Raw genomic sequence first — 26,313 nt, forward strand, 5'->3', positions numbered from 1 at the left:
AATCAGTCCAGTTTTGATTTATGGTTTACTGTTATTTTATGATTTATGATATACTGTTTACTTCTCATTGTGCGGCATCCAGTTTAACCATGCAGTTCAGTGATACAGTTGAATGTTGTCTTAAAGAGACAGGACCAATGAGTTGCTAGTGCAGCCGACCTGGTCCTTAAACAAGTCCAGGTCAATAGGTTAGATGGCACAAGACAAGCTCTCACTGGTCATAAGGTGATAAGGTGAAGACATGGCAACAGGAAGTGACATCATAGCAAATCCATTGAATATTTGCGTGATCGGTGTAAATGTGTATCATGTAGCAGGGGTGCTGACTGTCCTTCTCCCCGCTCCCCCCTGCCCCCACCTGCGCAGGCGCAGGCCCAGACGCAGAAGAAGAGGCAGCAGCAGCAGGACCTGATCGCAGAGCTGCGCAGACGGCAGGCCAAGGACCACCGGCCCGTCTACGAGGGCAAAGACGGCACCATCGAGGACATCATCACAGGTGGGGCAGAGCGCGCCCAGGTCTGCACGCAGTGCGGCTCCTTAGGATTCAGAGTCTGGAGCCTCTCTATCAGAGCTCTGTGAGAGACTGGGTTACGTGGGGGGTGTAGTTTAATATTTAACCCCGGTGTTTCAATTCGGTGTTTACTGTATAATCATAAGCTGGTGCATTCTTTTACAGGTTTTCATACAGATTTTCAAATTTGTTTTTGTTTTGTACAATATTCCAAATATCCCAAAGGCAAGTATTTGGGTGAACACATTAAACATACATTGTTATAATTGTTGTGTACATTCAGCCCTATCAAAGGCCACCAATGAGGCAAGTTTTCAGTGTGTTGTTTGCATGTTATCTAGTGTCATGTATTACAAAGCAGCTCACTCACTGTCAGAGTCCATTCTCTGATACATTTAAGTGATGTGTTAATATGTATGTCCTACCTTCCCACTAAATACTTTCCCTGCTAATCTTTTGCATTGTGATGGCTACCTCACCGAGTCTGGACCCGGCCCAGTTCCTCCAGTCTGCAGCAGAAGAGCGGTGTCCTGGGCGGTGTTTGCAAACATGTGTGCAAACACTGTGGCCTCGACCCTGACCCCAGTACTCATCTGAGTAACTGCGTCTGTATTAACCTCGACGTGCTTTCTCCCCGCCCCCCTCCCGCCTCCCCAGTGCTGAAGAGCGTGCCCTTCACTGCCCGAAGCGCCAAACGGAGCTCGCGGTTCTTCTCCGACGCCAACCTCTGCGATGACTCCAACAGCTAGCCCCGCCCCCTTTCCCTCCCCCCCCCCCCACCCCCGCGGCAGCCTGTCAAATTCTGCCCAAGGTTGTCCGACCCTCTTAAAAACTTGAAAGCATGCCCGCCGTCATCCACATGCTTTCTTTCACTGGCACTCCATCGCTAACTGGAGCGAGCGGCGGTTGGCTGATCAATACCTGCATGTCTGTAATCGCTTCACCTGTTTCCATGGCTACTAGGACTGGCCACACCTCTCCACAGAAACAGACTGCTTGAGATGAGGTTGCAACCAAACTCATGCTTGACAGCTGAGGGGCAAACATGGGTCTCCAAGCCTATGGTTTTATATACAGTATTATTGGGGTGGGGTGGGGGGGGTGATTTAGTGGGATTTGTATTCGCTTTAGCAGGGTGACTTGCATAGCTTCACTGTAAGCCGATGCTTTCTCTGTTAGTCAAGTTAAGTGCCTTCCTTACTGGTGGGTCAGCTGATAATTATTGTTTATGTTTTGTTATTGTTCCCTAATGCAGTTGCGGGTCCCTATTTTGTATTTATGTTGACAACTTTCTTGCCAAATAGCCATTAGTTTCATAGCTAGATGTATACCTGAGCTAGGATTTCCACCCGGCCAGGTCTACAAAGGCTCGTCTTAAGCTAGCTAGGATGGAGGGTGATTTCTATGAAGGTTGCCAGAATTTTTTCAAAGGTTGAAAGATGTCTTCTTTAATTTCCACAATCTCATCCTTGCGCTGCAACTAACGAACTGCATAACACCATCAGCATTATGTATCCCTAACCTGCTTCTCAAAACTTCGCCTGGCCAATCGTATCACTCTCCAGCACAACAGTCACTAACATAAAACACCCAGAAATGAACTGTGATCAACAATTTAAACTGTTAACTCCGAGCACATTGTAAGGCATTAGTAAAGTGAAGTATATCATTCATGTTGGATCTTTTCTTGTTCTTGTTGTTAAACTTTACAGTAAAATTGGGAGTCCCATGGGTCAATGCTTATTTGGCTATAGTATCATCTGCCTCACCAGGTACATTGGACACCTCCATTTTCAATGGCGGTGCTGTCCCTCAGGGTAATCACAGGGCTTGTCCCATGCATTCCAGACTGAAAAGAAGAACCAGCTAGTTAAACACCTTTTGGACAATGCTAAAGCAAAGAGATGGGGCTATAATTACCATAAGGAAATTTCCAATTTAAAAAAACTAAAATTAAATTTAAATAATAATGAAAATTGGAGATAAGAAGGCCTCTCTGCTGCCACTCTGACTATAATTTGTTGATCATAGTTTGGATATTTTCTGTGGTTATTTTGTCATATTTCTTCTTTCAATAGGTGTACCTTCATCATCCATCCCCATGTCTTCGTCCTCATCCTCCGTCTTTGTCTCTTTAAATGTACAATAAGAAAGTAAATGGCTACGCAGCCTTCTCGCAACGTTCCTGCAATGTTGTGGCAATGCTGCCTTTGCCAGAACGTCACAGCCATGCAGTGTGAATGTGCAGTCTGTGGCCTGAGGTCATTTATTTGTGCCTGGTCTGTGTTTCTAGCAGTGCTTTTATCTCAAAGTCCAGAGAGGCACAGTTACTCTTTGTTTCAGTTTAGTAATTAATAGGCTTAATTCTGTTGATTGTACAGTCAGGTTCTTTTCTCCAAAATATTTATTTCCATGCAAAACCAGGTCTAATCATTTTCAATTCAGTTAAGCCAGGAAATGAAGTAAAATCAGTTAATGGATCTAAAAATTCCCATAACATTCTTGAACGTCGAGAATCATTTCCTGAATTAACTGAAAATGCTATTGATTTCAAACCTTGGTGCAAGGATATGTTTATTTTTAAATAATAGTTAATTCTTTGAACCGTGCAGCCGTCACCCCCAGTTATAATTAGTTGTGATGGCAGACGGCATTAGTTGAGGTGACAAAGGCACGCAGCATAAGATGGGAGATTTACCGTGACCGTGCCTGTCTCCCTGTTCCGCTCCCCCCAGATCTCCGAAACCAGCCCTTCCGCCGAGCCGACGCTGTGATCAGAAGCGGGTGGAAGAGGCCGTGAGGGAGAACCGAACCACCCCCACCCCCACACCGCCCTCCTGAGGCAATTCTAAATGCAGCTCCGCCCATTTGCGTATGAAAAGGCGGATGGTCTTTCAGTCTCAATATGGCCTCCGCGGTCCACCGGTGCGTCGACTGTCTGTCGGACTCACGAAGTCAGGAATGTTTTACTATGTTTTTTATTTATTTTTTTGGGACGCTGCACTGGGGGGCTCACCACCATCTTGTCCTCCATGCACAGAAACACAAGCCAGGCCTATTTCCAGTCTGTAACAGACAGTACATTAGGGCTCCATTGGCATTAGCTAAACCTGGACCACTAACAGAAGGCAAATTGCATTCACTAGGCTGGCCAGTGCTAGCCCAGAATGGAACTTTCCATTAAGTGTGTATTGTAATATTTTAATGTGTATGTTTTATATTCCAAGCGTTGTGCAATCAACAGCAGGATTCTAATTACGGAACAGCTGCAGCTGTGTGTTGCTGCTGCTCCTTTTGCAGTTGCTAAAAGAATACAACGGTTGCGTCCTGAAAAGAGAACTATAGCAGACAACTGCCAGTGTTCTCATTATTGTCATTATTTGTTTTTAACCAAAAGCTAGCCAAACCAAAACTGCTCTTACCTCTGGACCTCTGGCCATCTTAAAAAGTGCCTGTTTCAACAGTATTATTTTTAAAAATGATTTTATGTAATATGTACCTTGTATCATTTAAATATTTTTATACTATATTTTTTTGCTTGATAACATTTTGGAAAGCTGTAAATAGTTGGCTACTGTTAAAAATCTTTAATGTTTTTTTTTTTTTTTTTAATGTGCATCTAATGAAGTTTTAACCATAAGTGATGCAATGGTTTTTGAGGCCCGGGGAATAGCACAGAGTATAGTTTGTACAATATATTAATCTGCATAATCTCTGCTCAATTAATTATCTTGTTTGTGACGTAGAATAATTGAAATGGGTTCGCCTGTCCCGAATGGACCACAAGCGCCGCCTCAGAATGCGTGAGCCTCATGGTTTATCGTTGAGTTGCTGCCAGCACGAAAACTACCAAAATGCTTTGTGGAAAGAGCAAATATTTCCGTTGTGCTAGTCCTGTATAGGTCACTTTGTTGGCTTCCCTCTAACCTTTGGCTCGTAACAAAAAAAAATGATTTTGATGTGCCGAAGGGGAGCGCTATTTATCGAGCGCCGAGAAGCTGACTCCAGCTGTCAATCACCTGCCGAACCTCAGGCCACTGCCAGCTGCGGATGCGCCAGGTTGGCATGCAGATTTCACGTGATGTCATGCAGTCCTACTCAAGTTGTTCTATTCAGTTCATTTCATTGCTTAAACGGGAAAGAATGTTTCTCCTCTAGCGCAGGTCCCCCGAACCCTGGCTGTGGAGGGCCGCAGGATCTGCCGGCTTTTGTTCTCACCCTAAAATCAGCAGGGATTGCAGATCCGATAGGATGTCAGTTACAGTAACTGTTTTAAGTGACCTATTTAAGTTGTGAGAATGAACAAAAACAAGAAGGCCCTGTGGCTCTCCAAGTCCAGGGCAACGACCCCTGATCCTGTGGCAAAGAGTAACCATACGGATTCAGCAACCATAACCCCTGTGTATTTCTGCATTCCAGTGTAGTAATATACTATATCATTACACTTCTTTTATGCCCATAATTTATCCTTTATAAACACTACTCTTTCAGAATTACAAGATAAATTATGCTTACCTTTTTCCTTTTCTTGTAATAAAAAGTCAGTAATGCAGAGAATTGACCTGAATTCTTGATAACTTCTGCCAAGTAATAGATGATACATTTTGCAAACTGTGACTCCATCCTTACTGATAAAATACCCAATAAAAAACTGGACCAGAAATGGAAAACCCTGAGTGCTTCTGGTCTTCATTACTTGATTATCAATAAAATTGATATGTGCAGCTTAATTCAACCCCGCATAACATCTTATGAGAAAAAAGGCACCTCAAAGCTGTTAGGCTGAGGTAGACCACTTTGGAAAAATCACTTGAAAGCCCTTGTGGAATAATTAGGAGAGATAAAACATACATTCTTATTGCACAACTCAATATATCAATGATGTCATGTTTTTTTGGGCTTTCTTCTAAGGTTGGCAAGTAAGGAACATGCTGAAGAGGTCTGGGGAAATTATGGGGAACAAAATAGCTGCAGCCATTTTAAAAGTGGTGTTGGGTGTGCGAACCACTATCTGTGGTCGCGCAGCCAACACTGAATAAACACAAGGCAAGCCCTTGGAATGCGTTATTTTTTGCCTCACAGAGGCATTATGGGCGGGGCTAAAGTCCTGCAGGATTTTACCAAGACTCTTCAATGAGCGAAGACCACCTGCATCTGGAAAACCAGCCAAATTCGTAAAAGGACAAAATGACTATCTAGCAAAACAAACAGGACCAACTGTTTTTCTGTACACTTTTAAAATTTTTATTTATAACAATATCTGTTATTTAGTTTGTAAAGTACTCCAGCAAAAAAAAAAAACATTCTTTCCAGAAGAAAGTCTGAGCATCCATGCATTTCTACTATAAAAGCTATTTTGTCATTTTTTTAAAAAATAAAACAAAAACAAAATCTTTAAAAAAAAATGCATGTATGATTTTGCAAAAAGTTTTTAGAACAAATGATTGTACTCGTTTCTCCTTCGCGATCAAAAATGAAAAAGCAAGAAGAGCTAAAATAAAAAAAATTAAAAACAATCTAAATCACACTCGCATGAATACTGTTGCGTGGTGTCGGGTGAGGATGGTTACTCTAGTTATTTCCGTTTCTTTTTGTTGTTGTTCACATGCATTTAATATGGCTGATCACCTTCAACACAAGCAGCTACTCAGCACAATGTGACTAGCTGAGCTTGAATGTATCAAACAGACAAACCGTAGCGTTAGCAGCGTGGCGGAAAAAAAACACAAGAACAAAAAACAAAATACCGAGTAAATGCGACTAGAGACATTACAGAACTCTTCGGAATGGTTTAAAATGAGCATTAACACAAACCTACTGTATGAGCAAATCATCCTTTTTAAAATAAAAAAATCACTAAAATCCACACAGAAGTGCCATGTATACTGTATGCTGTCCAGCCCTTGCAAAAACAAAAAAAGAGTTAGTGAATAAGAAGATATGCTTCCCTGTCTTCTCCCCCCTTTACTAAATACTATAAATGCCTGTAATGTAATTCTGGCTACGCACTGATCAGCCTCTGACAGTGCTGCGCAGACCTGGTTCACACAATCTGTAAAGACTTGCAGGGACCCGTTAGAAGTCGCTACGCAAATCACAACATTTCCGCTTACGTCCACATGTGGTCCCTGTCTCCCGCCAATCTCCCGTCCTGGAAGCATCACGACCCCGGAATGTTCCATCACCGCCACAATCCCCTCACCGTACACAAATTCATTTTTATGCACATCAATTCTATTTGTACATCTCTCCAACCCTAAAACTTTAAAACGTAAAAAAAAAACCGTACTGTCCTTGACTTTGTCAAGGTACACGTTTGCATTCTTGTGGATAACTTCGAAAACACTTAAGCAATACCTGTCTGTGCAAGGAAGAAAACACAGTCATTCTTCGACACTGGCTTCTGAGTGAGAAACATGGAAAACACTGAAGATGCCACCAAGCCAACATTTTACGTGTGCTGTACACTCCAAACGCAACTCCCCCGATCCTCTCTCCACGCACGTCCAGCAGTACCGATCCATGTGGGGGCGAACAAACATACTGCACTGGCTACTTAACTTGATCTCTGAGCTCACCCTCCGGCTCTCTGGCACTGCAAACAACAGACACTTGGCGCTATTGGATGGAACAACGTTCTTTTTTTTGTCTATACAATTCATACAAAAATAAAAAATTAAAATTGTTCCACTGTTGTTCTGTTTCTTCTCCTTCCTTCTCTCTCCCCCCATTTCATTGCTGCACAGAGGTAGTGGCTATTTTGGGTAAAGGGGAGGGGTTAAAAGTAAAAAAAAAAGAAAAAGAAAAAAGAAAAGAAAAAAAAATCTTTTAGAAAAAGGTTTTCTTTTTTCGACCAGAAGAATTGTAAAAGAACAAAATATAATACTGCAATCACATACAAAAGTAGTCCTTCATTTTGTACATTTTATACAGTGTTCTTGCTTTTTTTTGTTGCTTTTCGTACTTTTGTTTTTCTTTAAAAGGCAAAATAAAAAGGTGATAAATGTTGTGTAGCGGCGTTTTGCTGACAGTAGGGGGCGCCGGCCTATGCCAGCGGGTCCCCCATGTCCTCGTCCCCTCTGGACAGCAGCTCTCTCTTCTCGTCCGTGCTGGTCAGGGAGTTGCGGCTGTTGTGGGCGCCCATGTACAGGGTGGCGTACACCGGGTTGGTGAAGTTGGTGGGCTATGGCGGAGGGGAAAGGGTGTCAGAGGTTCCACTGCAATAACACTTTTTTAACATACCGCCATTTTGAATGGGCAGAAGGTAGGGGGGACTGATTAAGCCTGGGGGTTTTTTTGGGGCATGCTCTGTGGAACGGGGGCAGATGGGGCTGGGGCGTGGCGTCTAACCTTGTCTGGGTCCAGCGTGAAGTCCGAGTCCAGGAGCTCCCCGGAGTCGTCGTCCGGCTCGCCCTCGTAGATCTTGTAGGCCGGGTTCCCGATCTCCACGTTCATGGCCCCGTTGGTCATCCTCTGGTGCTGGAAGCCCTTGGCGCTGCAATGCAGGAAGTGGCATGAGGAGTGAGCTGTGTGGTCTTGACCCCCCCCCCCCCCAAACCCCCCCCATGTCCACAGACCCTGAGCAGAGACACGCCCACATCACAGTCACTGCACTGAGGAAGCCCAAATCCAAGCCACAGACAGGCACCGAGTCAAACCCAGCACGCACCAACATACAGGGCCCAGAGTGGGTACACATCGGCCTGCCAAAACATCGCCAAGGAGCCCGCGCGACTGACAGCTACATGGGGTGGGGTCACACGTATCTAACACTGCTCCAGCGTAGCAGTGCGCTCAACCTAAGCAAACTTGGGAATGATGAGGATAACTTTACTTTCGTTGTTACCTCACTGTTCACACCAGAAAATGCTAAGCTGCACATGCACCTGCCTGCAGATTTTTACCGCTTGATTGTTGGACAGCTGAGTTTCATGATTATAACTAGCTGTATTTAGAATAAAACAAGCCAGTTAAATAATTTTTCTTCCCTGTAAATATGATTCTAGCTATCAATGTAGCCAAAACGACAATAGCAAACTTTTGAGATATGATGTGGTTATTTACGATTATGCTATTCACAATGTTGGCACCATCGGCACTCAGATTAAGTTGACATGACATTCAAATTAGATGCATGATGGTGTTCTGAGTTCATCAAATGGATTGCTGACATAACGGTAACAGAGGTTTTGAAATGGATGAAAAAGGTAGATTCGTCAATGAAAACAATGCTTTCTAACATTACAGAAATCTAAGAGTAGCATTACAGATATTACGGTAGATAGAGGAAAAAAACAGCTCAAAACCTGGGACAAAAAAATTTAATTAAGTAGAAAACGTGTAATTTCTTAGTATAGTAAGTTAATAGCTGTCTGACACAAAACGTACGCTCTCCACATTAGCAAACCGTTGGCTTCTTGGGGTTTTGGAGGCACTTGAACAGTAACCGCTCAAGCTGGCAGATCTTGGCGAATGCTGGATTTTGGACATTTGCATTTTCCAAATGCCCGCTTGGAACAATGCAGGCAAGATGCTACCTCTCCTGCCATCATATATTCACACACATAAACCATACCATAGATGTATAACAATGGAGTCGGGTAGGGGGGTTGGGGGAAGGGGCAGGCCATCTCTGTGTCTTGCACAAACACTTATTTAATAGATCACTTCCTGTTTTCCTGGGGGGACAGGGTTGAGGGGAACACCCTGCTCCAGACAGTAGGGAGGAGGACAGCAGGCCCCCCCTAGAAGCGCACGGAGAGGCTAGCAGCACAAGGCACAGAACACAGTGAGAACACAGCCTGGTTCCACCCGGAACCAGATGGCATTCACCGAGGGGGAGAGGGGGAACGGATAGGGAGGGACACACGGAGAGTGCAAAGGCTCGTTTCCGCCGGGAAAGCTAGCTATTGGCTATAACCACAACTATAACGATAAAGCACGCGTCGTTCTCGCGAACCCGCGTCAGAAGACGCCACGTGGTACATGGCTGTCGGTCGCACGCCCCCGTGCTTCCCGCGGACGGCAGTTACTGGGTCAGATACGCTTTATCGCAATCAAAGTGTTCTTTTAACCGTTGATTTTAGTGGTCCAAACGATGTTCACCGTTACAGGTTACAGCAAATGCTTTTTTTTTTTTTGTGTGTATTTTTGTATACGCTCATTCGTTTGAATGGAAAGCTCATAGTTATGGTTAATAGTCATAGTTATTGTTCACGGTGGAAACCAGCCTTGACCCTGTGAGTGTTACCGCGAGCGTCTTGAGCAGGATTTGCCCGGCCTTACAGACCTGAGGGACAGGAGAGAGCGCAGTTACTCACAGCAAGAAAGGACGGCCAGCGCCTCTACGGCCTCCAGAGAAGAGACAGACCGAATGGAGAGGGGGGGAACAGAGCGAGCGACGGACGGAGAGACGAAAAGACGGACGGAATGGGCGGGGAGAGAGAGCGCGAGCGACTGCGCGCGTGAGCGAGAGAGGAGGGAGGCTGAGAGAGGAGATTCAGCGAGAGACAAAGAGAAAGAATGGAGGGAGAGAGAGAAAATGGGAGTAGGAAAGGGGGAGAAAAAGAGAACGAGAGAAAAAGTAGCGAGGGAGAAAGAATGAGAGAAAGGTAGACGGGAAAAATTTAGACAGCATGAGCAGAAGGTTATTACGGGAGATGGGGGTGGGAGGTGAAGGGATGAACTGGGTGCTGCAGACAGGTAACCCCCCTGCAGAAACGACAGCAGCCATGACGGCCGTGGCTCTGCACTCACCCACGCATTCTCCTCCTGTACCACAAGACGGCGCCAGCGACGAGCAGCACCAGCAGGAGCAGCAGGAGCACCGGTATGACGATGGAGGCGGTTCCTGTGAATGACAGCGGGGCGTTAGGGCTGGGGATTGGTGGAGCCGGTGACTGTCACGCTGCTGCGCGGCCGGGGGAGGGACTTACGGCTGTTTGAATCTGGGGAGACCGCGGCCGTACTGGGCGTGTCACAGCGATATCCCTTCCAGCCTGCCGGACACCTGCGCACAGAGAGAGGGTCAGGCGTCTCATTCAGCTGGAGTGTGTGACTGTACGTGTGTGTGAGTCTGTGAGGGTGTATATCTATGTTTATGTGTGTGTGTATATCTGTGTGTGTGTGTGTGTGTGTGTGTGTGAGGGTGTGAAGGTGTATATGTGTGTGTGCATTTGTGTGTGAGCGTGTGTGTGAGGTTCTGTGTGTGTGTGAGGGTGTGTGTATCTGTGTGTGTGTGTGTGTATATATGTGTATGTATATGTGTGTGTGTGTGTGTGTGTGTGAGCATGTGTGTGTGTGTGTGTATATATGTGTATGTATGTGTGTGTATATGTGGGTGTGTGTATGTGTATATATGTGTGTGTGTGTATGTATGTGTGTGTGTGTTCTCTTACTGGCACACTGGCAGCTGTGAGCGGGGGTTGATGGAGCACAGTCCGTGGATGCAGTACTCTTTACACGTGTAACAGCTGGGCTGGATCTGCCCGTCTGCGCACCTGAACGCAGCCCGAGAAACAGAGGATGATGGGTAAGAAGAAAACTCACCTCTGACTTTTATCTGGCAATCTCCTGCCGCTAAACACGATACCCACACCTGCTGCACACGCAGCACCTGAACATCGTACCTGCAGGTGACCTCTCCGTTGGACTGCACGCCTTTGGGGATGCACTTGCCGTCCCAGCAGTAGTGGCACTTGTCGATCTCGCAGGAGTGCCCGTCGTACTTTGGCGGGCAGCGGCAGTGCTCGGCGCCGCTGGGGGCCTGCAGGCACACGCCGCCGTTCTGGCAGTGCCCCTCGCACGCCCCTAAGGAGAGAGAGAGAGAGAGAGCTGGCGTGAGGTGCAGGGGCCCAACCGTGCGAACAACAAACAGCACTCACAAACTCAGTGTTATACTCCACGTAACATGCTTCTATTTGCAGGATATGTGCTGCACCAAAATGTATGTTATTCTTGCCTGGTGAAGGGGTAACTGGATAACTGCACTGAGTAAAACCCAGGACTCACCCAAATCTGGAACATGGACTCAAGTAAAAAGAGTTGTTCTGGGTTTCATGCAGCGCAGTTATCTAGCTAACTCCGTAATCCTGCCTCGTGAAAAAACCCCCATGGGCTAGCCCCAGTAGGTGTACACAGCCCCTAACCCTTCCCACAGCTGGTTCCTGCACTTTCCCTCAGTGAACAGTAGGGGGCGCCGGGCGGACACTCACGGAACTGGCACTGGTCTCCCAGGAAGTCGGCTGGACAGCGGCAGGTGGGCTGGTTGCCCTGGCTGACGGTGCAGTTGCCGCCATTCTGGCAGTAGCTCTTGCAGGTCTGCTGGTTGCAGTTGGGCCCCGTGAACCCAGTCTGGCAGCGGCAGGTGGGGGTCCCTGGGAGAGGGAGGACAGGAGGGAGAGAGAGGGAGAGGGAAAAAAGAAAGAGGGAGTCACCCCACTAGACCATTGAATGGAACCACTAGAGGTGAACAGTCAAGTGGTTATCGCACCACTTGACAAAACACACTAAACGATAGTTGTATAAAAGGAAGTCCTTAGTGAAAGAAACTTGATCTTTAAAAAAATGCGCTACCACTTAAATTTCTGTCCTCTATAGGCTTATGTCCTGTAATAAAATAATAATATTATAATAAAATTATAAAATTTGCCTTCCCAAATATGATATGCAGATAGATAGTAGATATTCAGTGACAGCCCTTGGTTTCAGAATGGGAACCATTCGCCGAGAACTAAAAACACAATACCCAGAAACCCCCAGGACAGCGGCCCTGGACCAGCCTTGCGTGTTTAGACCGCAGCAGTTGGCGGTGGGGGCGGTGGGTTTGGCGGTTGGGGGGGGGGTGCGTGGTTACCTGTCGGGGAGGCGGTGCAGGTGCCCCCGTTCTGGCAGTAGTCCCTGCACTGGTCGATCTCGCACGTCTCCCCGCTGTAGTTGGGCTGGCACCGGCATTTGGGCTGCTTGCGGGCGTTGAGGAAGCAGCTGCCCCCGTTCAGACACTGCACCGTGCAGGACCCCGGGGCTGGGGGGGGAGGGGGGGGGCGGAGAGAGACAGAATTCAATGTGCTGAAGCACTCCAAAGACTCGCACGCAATTTACGCAAAAGCGCACACTTTCAGTATCATCATTGCAAATGCTAGCGTTTTTGCTAAACGCGCAGGAATTCAAGGGAGGGTTACTCACGGCCGGGCGGCGGCGTGGGGGAGGGCAGCTCCATGCAGGTGCCGTTGTCCAGCGTGTGGCCGTTGGGGCAGGTGCACACGGGCCCGCTGGGGCTCAGGAGGCACAGCCACTCGCACTTCTTGCGGTCGCAGGGGTTGGTTACTGCAAGAGACGCAGCGTTAGCCCGTTAGCCCTTCGAAGAGTAGGTCTGTTGGACTGCTTTTGCAAAATACTACGTCAGTGTTCTAGAACTCCACCGCGTTCTATTACCAGTAACGATTGTTATATCAGCATTAGAATGTTCCGTTAAGAACATTCTATTCACTTATTTGTGACTTTACACCTGAAAGGGTTACAGACTCATGCTGGGAGTGTGAGCTGGCCAACAATAACCACCAAATTAAATCTGAATGAATTCACACTTGTGTACACAATCTGCGTCACTGGGCAGCGATGGACGGGTGGAGGGCCCTTACTCTCGGGCTGCTTGTTGCGGTGGTACAGGACGATGTCGGTGGCGTGGTTCATGCCCGTGGTCAGGTTCTCCATGGTCCCCTTGCCAAACTTGTTCACTCGGAAGACGAAGTTGTTGATGTAGGTGACGCCGTAGATGTAGTCCTCGAAGATGTCAATGCTGAAGGGGAGGTGGAGGTCTGTGGCGGGTGGGGGTGGAACGGGGAAGAGAGAATGTGAGTGGATCTATGATGTGTGCATCTGTTTTTTCTGTTAGCACAAATGCCAACTGTAACAACCAAAAGTAGTGATTCCCCCTCATGTTAATACACCATACTAAAAGACAGGGCCAAGTTGAAGAACCTGGAACCCATTAACATGATACAGGCTAGTGCAGGATCCTCAACCCTGGTCCAGAACAGCCACAGGGTGGCTTTTGTCTTCACCTGTAATTCAACTTACTCAAGAAACCAAGTGAGGTGACTTCACTCTGTAATCTACTGATTTAATTAACCAATCAAGTGCCCTGTGGATCTACAGGACTTGGGTTAGGGATCGAGAAGGACATCTCACGTTTAACACTCAAACCCTCAGGTAATCCCCAGACGGAAGAGGCGCACTCAACTGTTTTTGATGCTGCTGACGGCCACCACCGGGTCGGTCCCGTTGAGCCGCACGCTGCCGATGACGGACAGCTTGGCGTCGGCCCAGTACAGGCGCTCGTTGAAGTAGTCCACGGCCAGACCTGCGGAGATGAGGGGGGGCGAACGGGGAAGCGTCAGAGAGGCTATTGGTGTGAGGGGAGGGGAGTATCCCCCTGCCAGTTTAGGTTCCAGAAGGACTGAGAAGAAAATGCCTAAGTGTGTGTTTGACATTAGTGAGCTCAGTGTGTGACATTTTTCGACAACATGTAGAAAGCTAAGTGAAATGTTGCTTGTGTCCTGGTCAGTACGTGTCTGAGATGAATAGAGTAGTAGCTGACCAATGCTAAAGAGGAGGGGCGAGCCTCACCTGTGGGCCACTGGATGTTCTCATGGACCAGGGTTTCCCTCATGGTTCCGTCCATGGCGGCGGTCTCGATCTTGGGGTGGTTTCCCCAGTCCGCCCAGTACATAGTCCTGAGGGGGGGAAAACCACAGGTTGACAGTCAGCGAGTGGCGCTAAGGTAATCGTAGCCGGTATGTTGCTGTAAAGCTGGAGGAACAGCCTCTCCCGGTGTGGCCAAGCCCTCATTTACTGTGACCGGGCGCCATGACGCAGCTTTCCGCTCAACCGATCCCATAAACTTCTCTGGAGGTTTATCTCACCTGGGGCCTGGCTGAGAGCGGCTTCATGAGTCCCTTCATGGAGCTACCTCATCTGAACCAATCAAGACACGGCCCCTCCCATTATCTGGGTACTTGCTGCCCGTTCCCCCCCGGACCGCTCACCCTCTCTGGGGGTCCACCACGATGGCGTAGGGCTCGTCGATCATGCCCGAGATCAGGGTCTTGCGGTGCTGCCCGTTCATCTGGGCCACCTCGATCACGTCCCGCCCGGAGTCGGTCCAGTAGATGTTCCTGGCGACCCAGTCCACCGCGATCCCGCGAGGCATCTTCAGACCAGGGATCTGGGGAGGGCAGGCAGCGTGAGAGAGATCAGCAAGGTCAAAACTGAGTTTGGCCAGGTTCGAAGCTCAACCAAAGAATTTTCGGCATCTGATCAACCATTGATCATCAACAGTGTAAAGTCCCTCTATCTCCAAAAAATGTAACCCTCAGGAATATCAAAAGCCCCAGCATTCAGGTTTAGTCACAGGGGTTTACAACCAAACTAAGAGACATTTACAGTACAAGGAAAAAAGGATCCCAGGCTTAATTTAAGGTACCGTAGTTCCGAACGGCTCTTAAGACTAAACTGTGACGTTTCTTAACAGGAGCCATTATCTGACTGCTCAGCCCTTGGTTCTGAACAAAAGGCTCGTTGCTAAGTTACGGGGGGTTCTCTCGCACCTCCAGGTCGGTGACGCGCGTCTCAGTCTGCCGACGGTTGCGGTGGGAGTTGGAGTTGGTGTTGGTGTTGGAGTTGGGCGAGGAGGCGGGCAGCTCGTAGACGGAGATGCGGCCCGTGTGCCAGTTGGTCCAGAAGATCTTATTGGACTTGACGTGCAGGTCCATGGCGTTGATGCGCACGTTGGCGTCGCCCTGGAACGTCTGCTCGTACAGCCCGTTGGGCATGCCCGGGTCCAGGCTGCGGATCTCGTTGTCGTCGGCGATGTACAGCACCTGCCTGTTGCTGTTGATATCTGGGGAGGGAGTACTGGCAGTGACTAACAATGATAAGGTACAGCTCTCGCACACTGATGCGTATGAGGGTGCAACAGAAGTATCTTCAGATAGCATTGGAAAGAACAGCTAGACAGAGAGAACGTGAGAGAAAGAGAGGGGTAGAGAGAGAGGGAGGGAGGGAGGGAGAGAGAGAGAGAGAGAGAGAGAGAGAGGGAGAGAGCGAAACATAGAGAGACTCACTGTCAGCCTTGCAGGTGTCATTGATCCTGGTGAAGTACTTGTGGCAGCTGCACTTGTAGGATCCCTTGGTGTTGTTGCACATGTGGGAGCAGACTCCAAACTGCTTGCACTCATTCTTATCTGAAACGGATGAGCGAGAACACAAAGCTCAGGGTTCTAATGTGCTCCTTCAGAGGAGTGACGTGTGCCTGTCAGTCACTCATGAATGTTTATAAAACTTAGGCAGACAAAAGCATACATGTAAAACTGCTCAAACATTTCTGCCGAACAGGCCTAACCCATAGCCATGTGTTGACATACTTCTTACCCTAGATCCAGAATTCTAGCAAAAAATTGATATGAATAGATTAGCACAACAAATATGTGTTGTTAGAACTTGAAAAACCGCTTTGATAGAACCCGCTTTTGCAGCTGGAGGCACAAACATATTTAATCAACCGTCTCAAAGGGGAAATTCTACCTAATATCTCTGTATCCGTGTCAGTGTGTATGTGTATGCGTTGGGCTGTGGGCTTGCAGTGTCCTCACCTTCGCAGATGTTGTGGCCAGTCTTCTGGAAGCCTGGCTTGCAGGAGCAGAAGGAGTTGGTGCCGTTGGTGACGCAGTGCGCCTCGTCCCCGTCTCCGCACTGGGTCCCGTTGCTAAGGCAGTCCTTCAGCACAGTGTCTGTGGGGGAAGGGGGGGGGGGGAGGGGGAGGGGGCACAGTACGTTCAAAGTCACTGAGAGTAGGGTGGGTGTTGATTGGCAAAATTCCCATCTTGGCTGAGACTGGCCAACTAGTATAATTAGATTAATAATTCTCTCCCTCTCCATCTCAAATGCTGTGTGCTGTGCATTCGGGTGCAAAATGGCCGCCATGCATCATCCAGGTGGGGGCTATACATCGGTGAAGGTTGAGGTGAGCTTCTCCAGCTCACTGTAATGCGCTTTGAGGCTGTGGTTAGGGATGGGGGGGGGGGGGGGGGGGGTACGGGAAGCATCTTCAGGAGGTTACATTCTGGGGAGGGACTGCTATTATTCAGCACAGATAATCTATGACACTAATAAGAATAAAAATGACCGAAAATGAGTCACCAGTGGGAGGGGGTGTGTGATGTCTCCGACTGAACAGAACTGCTGACACAAAAACTTACTTTCAAAAGTAAGAGCCTCGCAAGGTGACACTGCTAAGGGACTATTTCAGTTGGAACATTTTGTGTGCCAAAATCGTTACATAAAAAAAGCTTTTTCTGCTAGAAAAATGGTCACGGAAGAAGGAACGGTGGAGCGAAAGTTTTGAAGCTCTGAACTCAGTTCCAAACGACCGTCCCTGGCGGGTCTTCTCTCCCCTGCAGCAGCGCGCCCGGCGCGGCTGCGCAGCTCTGCGCAGCTCTGCGTACCTCTCTTGCAGCCGATCTCGTCCGAGCCGTAGTCCTCGCAGTCGTTGAAGAAGTTGCAGCGCAGCGTGGAGCTGACGCACCTGCCGTTGCTGCATGTGAACTCGTCCTTCTCGCAGACGGGCGTGGTCTTGGACCCCTCTGCGGGACAGACGGGAGCGGTTCAGGCAAAAACATCCCGCCTTCGGGGCGAGGGGAGGGATCTTTTTTTTGGCTGCATTGAGTCTGTCAGAACATTATCTAGTATACAGGAACCTGCAGCAGTTTTTTTTTAACTTTTTGTTGGAAAGACTTGTGAAGGGGTCCAATACAGTGGAAGCGTGGGCATGGTTATTTTGAGGGATTTCATTTCTGGAAGCAAAAGCTCCATTTTATTCTTTTTTTTCCTTGAGAGTCTAATGTGTTCGGTACTATAAGTACTGTTTGGGCATTTCGCAAAGGACATGAATTCTCCTGGTTGAATGATCACCTCAAAAAAATTAGCAATAGCGTAAAAACAATTTTGGTTCATTGAAAACAAGGAAAGGGTACAAAACTGGACATAATAATTTTAGAAAATACATGAACTACCAGACCCAAGAAGCACTGCATTAGGAATCATCAAAACATTCGTAACAAAGGGCCATAACTTCAATCTATTGCAACGTTTCATAATCCAGGCAACTCCTGGGATTTGCGTAATATAAGGTTCATTGCCTAGATTTAAATCTACAACCTGGAAAATCTGAATCAAAAAAACTCTTCTGGAACCGTTAGCCCCGCCCACATTTCCACTCCATTGAGCAGGGGTACATTCAAAAGGCAGAGAGCACAGTGGGAGATGAAGTCCAGATGTTGAGACAGACATTGAGACCCTGAAACAGTCAGACTCTGAGACAGACAGTCACTCTGTGACACTCTCAGTGGTAGGCCACAGAAGAGGGCCTTGGTGCCCGCAGGCTAAGGCCCAGGCCCGGACACTCACGGCAGTTGAGCTCGTCGCTGTTGTCCCCGCAGTTGTCGATGCCGTCGCACTGCTTGCTGACCCACAGGCAGACGCGGTCGTTGCTGCAGCGGAACTGGCGGGTGGGCGGGCACTGGAACTTCTCTGAGGGAGGGGAGGAGAAAGGGGACGAGCGTTAGTACCCACAGGGGGGCGCTCGCTGAGCAGTGGGGGAGGTGGGGGAGGGGGGGGACTCACTGCACTCTTCGGGGTTCTCGTCAGAGTTGTCCCCGCAGTCGTCCTCGCCGTCACACTTCCAGGCCAGCGGCTTGCACAGGGTGTTGTTGCACTGGAACTCGTCCAGGGGGCAGTGTCGCCCGACTAAGACAGGAGCAGAGGAACGTGGGAGAAAAGAGGGGGAAATACAGTGAGATGCCGTGGCCTGTTCCACAGCCACGCCCCCCTTTATTCCAAGCCCGGGAACACTGCAGACCTCAATGCCTCAACGTTCCTTACCATCCAAAAAACAATGAATACTGCCAGAACTGGGGGGCTATGCTCTCAAGAGGCTCAACCAAGTTTTGCTTGCTTAGTAAACACACATTATGATTCAGTAGCCCTGAATTAGCCAACACCTGTTACAGTGCTATACTGGCACAGTGGTTTGCTGCTAAGTTAAAGGCAAATATCATGGAAGAAGTTTTCCATCATGGTTTGTCCCTCATTCTCGGATTTGAATTTTGCCGAGCCGTTAAAAGCAGTTGACCACCGCACGGCTGAGAGCTGGGCTAACGGTTAGCGGTTAGCGGCTCGCTGCGGCGCTCCTCACCTCCGCTGTCGCATTTCTCCTCGTCGCTGCCGTCCATGCAGTCGGCGTCCGCGTCGCAGCGCCAGCGGATGGGGATGCAGTGGCCGTTCTTGCACTGGAACTGGTCGCTGTCGCATTTCAGATCGCAGCCATTCTGGGGGAGGAGGTGGGGAGGAACACGTCTCATCTGATCTCCAGTGGTTAAATAAATGACAGTGGCAATCTATATTCATGATAGCAGTTCTTGTTATTCTACAATGCCTGGTTGCATTAGCAACAAAATACAAAATACACATCAGAATGACACAGCCAATCTAGTCATTCCATATCTACCGTCACCTGGTCCACAATCACACAATATGGGAGAACAACAGGCTTTCATCAGAATTTCATCATAGTGGAATGTATGAAGATATGTTTGCAGGCCTGTTGCCCATATGTGCTTTGAGATGATGACTACCCAATCAGAACCGAGAAGCTCCTGATCACTGTGTATCCTTTAAAAGCACTAGTTTCATGGCCACGTTGGGTCAGTCCTAACGCTCTGGCCAGTAGACCTTCGTCTGAATCGCACAGAATGGTGGAAAATTCATAATGATTATGACAGGGAAAGAGATCAATATTAGATTCAGCTGAGTGCCTGGGTAATGCTGTGAAGGGCGTGTCACTGAAATTAAGATGTCTCCCCTGGAGGAGGGGGGAGTCAGCGATCGCCCTGGGTGGGGGGGGAAGGGGGGGGGGCAGCTTACCTCATCCGACCCATCAGCACAGTCGTGGTCTCCATCGCACTTCCACCTCCCCGCAATGCAGCGGCCGTTAGTGCAGGCGAACTCGCTCTCCGAGCACTTCCGCGGCACTGAGGGAGGGAGGAGGGATGGAGTGGGAGTGGGAGAGAGAGAGAGGGAGGAAGAGGGAGAGAAGGGAAGGAAGAAAAAGAGAGAGGGAGGGAGAGGGAGAGGGGGGAGAAAGACAGAGAGAGAGGGGAGAGAGAGGGGGAGAAGGAGGGGTTAAGACACACCGATGTGGGCGAAGAGCGAACACACTTTTCTGAATGCCACCTTTCCCCACAGGAACACACACACACACACACACACACACACACACACACACGCACGCTTACATCACTGGGAGGAACTGGGCTTTGTCATGCAACACGGATGGAGGGACTGGTACGAGAGGCAGAGGATAGTGTATGCGAATGGGAACGGGATGGGGCTGCATTCATGACGACATCACATTAAGTCATTGGGCAGCAGACGCTTCGAAGCTTATCCTCAGCTAAAATGGTTCACCGTCTCGCACTTACGGTAAAAGTGACCATGAACTGGTATGAAACTCCTGCAGAGCTTTGGAAAATCTGCTACTTGGTAAAAGAGTCCCAAAACGAGCAATACCAGGCACATGAATGTATGAGTGCAAAGGGTGGCTGAACAGGGATGAAGATGAAAGAAACCAGCACTGCAGTGTAGCTGGGAGCTTCCCCCGCTGGCCTTCAGATGGACTGCCAGGAGGGAATGCATTTTTAATGTTTTTTTTGGAAGGATTTTAAAATTCTAGAACACCATTGCTTTCAAGTACCAGTAATGATTCTTACCTCAGAATTAGAATGCTCAGTCAACATTCTAACCACATATTTGTGATCTTACACAGACCTTCATACATTAATTTCCAAACTGCCAATGCCTTTTTAAATTTATAAAAGATTGATCTATCTTTGCCCTGTGTGTTCAGTTTATTAATATTCTCGCTATTTAGCAATGTTTACTAACCCGCAGTTTTCCGGTGGTGGAACCTGGCTGGCTGTGGACAACCTAGGGCAATCGCTTGAGATATCACCATGTTGGCAAACGTTTGGTCATGTGACTGGGTCTACTGTCTGCAGGTTTTAGATACCCCGTTCACCTCTCTGGATTTCCTTTTGGTTCATTAAGTACTAATATTTATAATACAATTATGTGTTTGTTCTGCTTTTAGGTTTACTTGCACAGTTTAAAAAAAGGCATTACCCAGTTTTTTTGTCCTCTACCTAATAAAAGGGCGTGTGAGCTTTCAAGTGCTATTTTGCTCTTCCATATTGTTACCAGACGGCATGTCAACTGGTGGGCCTACACAGCAGCAATGGCAGACTCATACGAGAGGTTCTGCCCTCTAGTGGCTGACTGACTAAATGCAAAGGACACGTGACTGCTGTTGAAGAAAGCAGTGAAATTGGCAGCTTTCAACAAGAGGAATGCAGGACACACGTTGAACGCACACAGATCAACATGAACACACACTGGAGGTCTGTAAATGACGGCTTCACAAAGTCCCGAAGACAAGCATTACAGGGCAAAACAAACCAGCGGGGCAGTAGCCCTAAACTCTAAAGACTAAAATCTGATGCATCCCTGTACTTTTTGGGACAAAAACAAAGTACAGATACAAGTACACCAGTAAATTTCTTTCCTGCATCTGTTGGCTTGTATGAGCAACTTACGCCTCTTATGTTAAGGGGAGATGTAATATTTATCCTTGGAATACGCTACCTTTAAGAACACATAAAGGGATACTACACCATAATTAGATGTCAAACTGTTTTATTGAGTTTTCAGGGGTTGGAAGGTTAAGAAATTTTCAGTGGTTGCCTTGATATCTCACTTTCCACATCTTGCATCCAAGACATGCAACATGACATACTGTAGCTATGTTCTCCCAAAACATTGAATGGGCGTGGCCGTCTCGGTGACCTATAACACGTCTTCAGGACGGGAGAAGGATGTCTAGCACGTCATAACCGCCACGTTGTCTTAACCACATTATCGGCGGACAGTTAAGTTAACCGCCATGAATTGATTTTAGGGTGCGGTGCCCCTTCAGACGTTCTGCTCCTAAAGACCTCCAGTGTAGAGACGTGGTGAACGAACCCACTACTGGAAGCAACAAAGGCAAGGCAGGGAGGGAGGGGTCAGGACGAGTTCAGGAGGCTCATGGGAAATCTGAAGCCAGCCTGACGGCGCCTTTACGGCCAGCGGCTCTGGGGTTCAGACTCTCCCGCCAACCACGTTCTGAGATGACCACGCGTGACCTCTGCGTCCTGAACTCGCCCCCTGGGGTTGGAGGGCTCAGTCAGGGTGTGGGGAGGGGTGGAGGGTGGGAGTGGTTTTTTTTTTTTTAGTTTTTTTTTTAGAGACCTACCTCTGACTCACGCCAACAGGCCAGTGAAGAATGAAGAATAAACACAAGGCGAAGTGAGATGAGTCAATGGTCAAAGCAAAAAAATAATAATAATAATATGAAAGTAAAAAAATAAATAAATTCACAGGACGTGAACACGTGTGAACAGGTGCGGCGGTCACACACATCAAAAGGAGACAACGGAGCGTCGGACCCCCTTGTGACCGCCAACTTCAGCTGTAGAGTTATTATCATTATTATCCTGCCTCAAAGGATCGTGGGAATGGGTGCTGTCGCATAACGAACCCCTGAGTTAGCGTGCGGTGAGCTGACTGGGGGGAATGAATGATGGGGAGGGAGGAGTGGGTAAAGATGCAAGTGGTGCCGGGTTTTCACACAGCTCATAAAGAGCAATCGTTTATTCTTTCACCCTGGCCTACCCCTGCTGGAACACGGGCTACGGCGTCCGGCCACTAAGCTGTAGCTTCCGATGCCCAGGCTGTAGGGCCCAGCCTAGCCCGATGATAAGGGCCTGCACCCTTCACTGCTTGGAGGCCCCTAAAAGTGCTAACCTCATCAAGTTAAACCCACATCTAATCTCCTCTGTCTCTCCTGATCAGTCTGGCTCTTTTCTTGTAAAACTGTCCCCTCAATGTAACCTGGTCTCTCCATGTAACTTGGCATTCTCTGTGTAACTCCGCCTTTTCTGTCTATTTTGGCCTTTTCCATGTAACCTGGACCCTCCAATGTAACCTGCCCACTCAAGGTAGCCTGGATTCCTTTGCTCAGTAAATTCTCACAGATCAAAGCCCATCCGTTGTCCAACGCTGACTGGACGGTTCCCGCCACCTACCACACTTGTCCTCGTCCGAGTTGTCCCCGCAGTCGTTGTCGTAGTCACACTGCCAGCGGCCCGGAACGCAGCGGTTGTTCTTACAGCGGAACTGATAGGGCTCGCAGGTTCTTTCATCTGCGCAGACAGACAGACAGACACAATTATGATCTACATGAACGAAGGGAACTTGCTTTGCCTGCATACATTAAATATAAAAGTAGCCTATGTAACCAAGTAATGCAAAAACAATACAAATGTTTTTTTAGATTGCACAATATAGTTTAAAAAAAATGTGGAAAACATTGTCACTACCCCACATCTTACTGCAGCACTGGGAAAACATGAAATAGTTTTTTGCTAAACTGGTTCCCAGTCCTTCTAAACTGCTGAAGCCCTGCAAGCATTCTAGAGTCCAGTGAACAGCCACATAGCACACAGCGCAAATCGAATCGTCACTTGCGCGCAGTGAGAACGTATGTGAACAGAACGGGAAGTGAACTAGCTCGAGCCAAAACACGTGAAGCGTGACCCTATCCCCGCGCCCCGGCGGTTTCCGCCCCCCGCCCCCCCCCCCGCTCACCGCACTCCTCCTTGGGCTCGTCGGACGCGTCGCCGCAGTCGTCCTCCCCGTCGCACTTCCAGCGGGCGGGGATGCAGCGGCCCGAGTCCTTGCAGCGAAACTCGTCCACCCCGCAGGTCATCTGGGCTGCAGAGGGGGAGGGAGGGGGGCGGGAGGGGGGCGCAGCGTGAGGAGAGGGCGGGGCACGCGCAGGGCGAGCGGCCAGGCGATGCATACGCAGGAGGGGAGGGGCCAAAGACAATTAGGGGAGGGGTCACATGTCCAGGGGGAGGAGCCAGGAGGTTAACAGGGACTGTGATGCTTGCGAATACTAGTCAACTCTTAAGTAGATTGGAATATGTTATCTACACGGTCTGTCTATGCAAATAGCATTTTTAAATGTACAATTTTGTAAAAAAATTGCTAGCATGACAGGTTTATGAACACACTCTCATGCTACGCTGTAGTTAATTAAATTTAAGGCAGGCTGTGGGTGTGGTGGGCGGGCTGATGCAGATGGGCGGAGTCTCGGGAGAGGTAGGGCCGGCTCGGGGCCTTACTGCAGTTGGCGGGTTCGTCAGAGCCGTCCACGCAGTCGTTGTCACGGTCGCACACCCAGACGCGCGGGATGCAGCGCTTGGTGATGGCGCACTGGAACTGGTTGGGGGCGCAGGTGACCTCGGCTGTGGCGGGGGAAGGGAGGGGAGGGGGCAGGGCACATAATTAACAACTCATTTCATTAACAACTCATTACTGACTGAGGAATTAAACAAGCTTGATTTTAGCCATAGCATTTTTCTATGGTGAAGAAGTGAAAGTATCGGGGTTCAGAATGAGGACGGGGGGGGGGGGGGGGGTGAAAACTTACGGCAGTCTCGCTCGTCCTCCCCCTCTCCGCAGTTGTCCTGGCCGTTGCAACGGAAGATTCCGGGGATGCAGCGGCTGGGGTGGGAGCATTTGAACTGGCTGGGCAGGCACACGTGGATATCTGCAATACAGAGAGAGAGAGAGAGAGAGAGAGGGCTAAGACAAATGCACATCTGTAATAATACACAGACTTACAAATAACTTGCACGAATATCTGGAACAGAAAGAGAGAATGCACGCACGCACACACACACATGCACGCACGCACACACACACACATTACAGGCATTTAGCAGACACAAATCAGAGCGATTCATACATCTTTACATAGTATCCATCCATTTAAGTGGATATGTACTGAAGCAAGTACCTAAGTACCATCCTAACCCTTTTGGTTACAAGCCCAGTTCCCAAACCATTAAGCAATTGCTGCCACGCACACACACGCACGCACACACGCACGCACGCACGCACGCACGCACGCACGCACGCACGCGCAGCCACCAGACAGGAGAGGGGACGCACCGCAGTTCGCCTCATCGGAGTGGTCCTGGCAGTCGTTGTCCCCGTCGCAGATGTAGGCGGGGTTGGTGCAGATCCCGGTACCGCACTGGAACTGACCCGGGCGGCACTTAAACTCAGCTGTGGGGAGGTGGAGGAGACACACACACACACACACACACACACACACACAAACGTGGCAGACGCCCACACAAATTCACACCCACACGCACACACACACACACACACACACACAAACGTGGAAGACGCCCACACGAATTCACACCCACACGCGCACACACACACACACACACAAACACACACACACACACACACACACACACACAAACATGGCAGACACCCACATGAGTGCACACCCACGCACACACACACACATGCCAGCAGACACCCACACACACACAAAAACACACGCATTTGTGCTTTTAGTTCAGTGATTATAACCAGTAATGACTGTTTTGACTGTCATATGTTCATGGGAAAAAGTGGATTTTTTTTTTGTTGTTATTTAACCTTTATTTAACCACAGCTCTCTCAGGAACTCCACAAAGGAAACTGCTTTTTATTTCAGAATTGGAAAGAAGACATTCAGAAATAGTTTCAAATTTAATTTAGAATGACGGCTCTGATTCGACAGGACTACTACGCACTTTGCAGGCCAAATCTTGTGTGTTGCAAGTCTGTAGTTTTTTATATCTGTCCTCCTACACTTCCCATAATCCCTCAAACTCACGGCAGTCGGCAGGCTCGTCAGACCGGTCCCCGCAGTCGTCCTCTGTGTCGCACTTCCACCAGAAGGGAATGCACTTGTCGTTCTGGCAAACAAACTGCAGAGGAAGAGAGGAGAGGAGGGGATAAATAAGTAACATGGTTATAATGGTTGAGGTTTATGTTACCCACAAAATGCAGTAATTTATTTATTCAAATGAAGTAATCCGTTATTCAGCCTAGTTTCCTACAAAACTGATGGCTCACTAAAAGATGCTCGTTTTTTGTAGCGATGCTTACAATTATTTTGACCTGCTGCAAACAGGGGGGCTTGCGCACCACAGATCTACTTTAAAATCACAGCTGCCAGCGATGCAGTATTTGCACGGCAAAACAAGAAGTTTTCCACAAAATGCACTGAAGCCACTGAAACAAGGCAGCAGCAAGCTGACAAACATCTGCCCATGTCAGCAGTAGGTTAAAGATCAGCTATTGCACCCAAGACTATCCACTCGTGACTCCACAAGCCCATCAGTATCACATTAAGCTTGCTGTCTACCGAGACCCCTTTCCACGACACGTCCCACCCAGCCCCCCCGGGGGGGTCCTGACCTGGCTGGCCGTGCAGTTGGACATGCACTGGCGCCCGTCGTTGGCCAGGTAGAAGTTGGTGGGACAGGCGCACTTGTGGCCCCCGCCCGGGGAGAGGAGGCACAGGTTGCTGCAGCCCCCGTTGTCCGTCTGGCAGGGGTGGTTAGTCACTGAGGAAGAAGAGGGACAGTCAGAAAAAAAAAAAAAACTATCCTCGATCCTGCAGCAGTGAGAGTGACCCTGTAGAGGTCAGCCGTTACACACACTGGCCTGGATTCAATCAACATTCACCTTTAACTTTGACTTGCAGATAAATACAAGCACTGCTTTTTTTACCATCA

General features: G+C 48.6%; 2 protein-coding genes across 5 annotated transcripts in view; one reads left to right on the forward strand and one right to left on the reverse strand.

Annotated features, from left to right (window-relative positions):
• Positions 1-5,181, forward strand: part of LOC118211311 (formin-like protein 3) — a 43,575-nt gene extending 38,394 nt beyond the window's left edge. For 2 of the 3 annotated variants that reach the window (XM_035388434.1, XM_035388436.1), the window contains 2 exons: positions 367-496; positions 1,169-1,288. In XM_035388434.1, the coding sequence (XP_035244325.1) occupies positions 367-496; positions 1,169-1,260 (222 nt within the window). In that variant the 3' untranslated portion in view covers positions 1,261-1,288. Of the gene's footprint in view, positions 1-366; positions 497-1,168; positions 1,289-3,246 lie in introns of those variants that run through there. The other variant, XM_035388435.1, reaches the window with a different exon arrangement.
• Positions 5,182-5,730: 549 nt separating this feature from the next.
• The window catches only part of LOC118211312 (low-density lipoprotein receptor-related protein 1-like), a 161,802-nt gene continuing 141,219 nt past the window's right edge, over positions 5,731-26,313 (reverse strand). The window contains exons 62-90 of one of the 2 annotated variants that reach the window (XM_035388438.1): positions 25,994-26,142; positions 25,407-25,500; positions 24,680-24,796; positions 24,156-24,275; positions 23,848-23,970; positions 23,309-23,434; positions 22,747-22,863; positions 19,490-19,596; positions 18,762-18,894; positions 18,191-18,313; positions 17,975-18,097; positions 17,014-17,151; positions 16,162-16,299; positions 15,634-15,753; positions 15,118-15,410; positions 14,557-14,735; positions 14,138-14,244; positions 13,752-13,871; positions 13,150-13,326; positions 12,695-12,835; positions 12,366-12,533; positions 11,725-11,886; positions 11,140-11,320; positions 10,909-11,010; positions 10,447-10,520; positions 10,268-10,361; positions 9,762-9,800; positions 7,862-8,006; positions 5,731-7,694 (exon numbers count right to left, since the gene is read on the reverse strand). In XM_035388438.1, the coding sequence (XP_035244329.1) occupies positions 7,557-7,694; positions 7,862-8,006; positions 9,762-9,800; positions 10,268-10,361; positions 10,447-10,520; positions 10,909-11,010; positions 11,140-11,320; positions 11,725-11,886; positions 12,366-12,533; positions 12,695-12,835; positions 13,150-13,326; positions 13,752-13,871; positions 14,138-14,244; positions 14,557-14,735; positions 15,118-15,410; positions 15,634-15,753; positions 16,162-16,299; positions 17,014-17,151; positions 17,975-18,097; positions 18,191-18,313; positions 18,762-18,894; positions 19,490-19,596; positions 22,747-22,863; positions 23,309-23,434; positions 23,848-23,970; positions 24,156-24,275; positions 24,680-24,796; positions 25,407-25,500; positions 25,994-26,142 (3,848 nt within the window). In that variant the 3' untranslated portion in view covers positions 5,731-7,556. The remainder of the gene's footprint in view (positions 7,695-7,861; positions 8,007-9,761; positions 9,801-10,267; positions 10,362-10,446; positions 10,521-10,908; positions 11,011-11,139; positions 11,321-11,724; positions 11,887-12,365; positions 12,534-12,694; positions 12,836-13,149; positions 13,327-13,751; positions 13,872-14,137; positions 14,245-14,556; positions 14,736-15,117; positions 15,411-15,633; positions 15,754-16,161; positions 16,300-17,013; positions 17,152-17,974; positions 18,098-18,190; positions 18,314-18,761; positions 18,895-19,489; positions 19,597-22,746; positions 22,864-23,308; positions 23,435-23,847; positions 23,971-24,155; positions 24,276-24,679; positions 24,797-25,406; positions 25,501-25,993; positions 26,143-26,313) is intronic. The other variant, XM_035388439.1, reaches the window with a different exon arrangement.

The sequence above is a fragment of the Anguilla anguilla genome, chromosome 13 (assembly GCF_013347855.1).
Source record: "Anguilla anguilla isolate fAngAng1 chromosome 13, fAngAng1.pri, whole genome shotgun sequence".
Taxonomy (NCBI): Eukaryota; Metazoa; Chordata; class Actinopteri; order Anguilliformes; family Anguillidae; genus Anguilla; species Anguilla anguilla.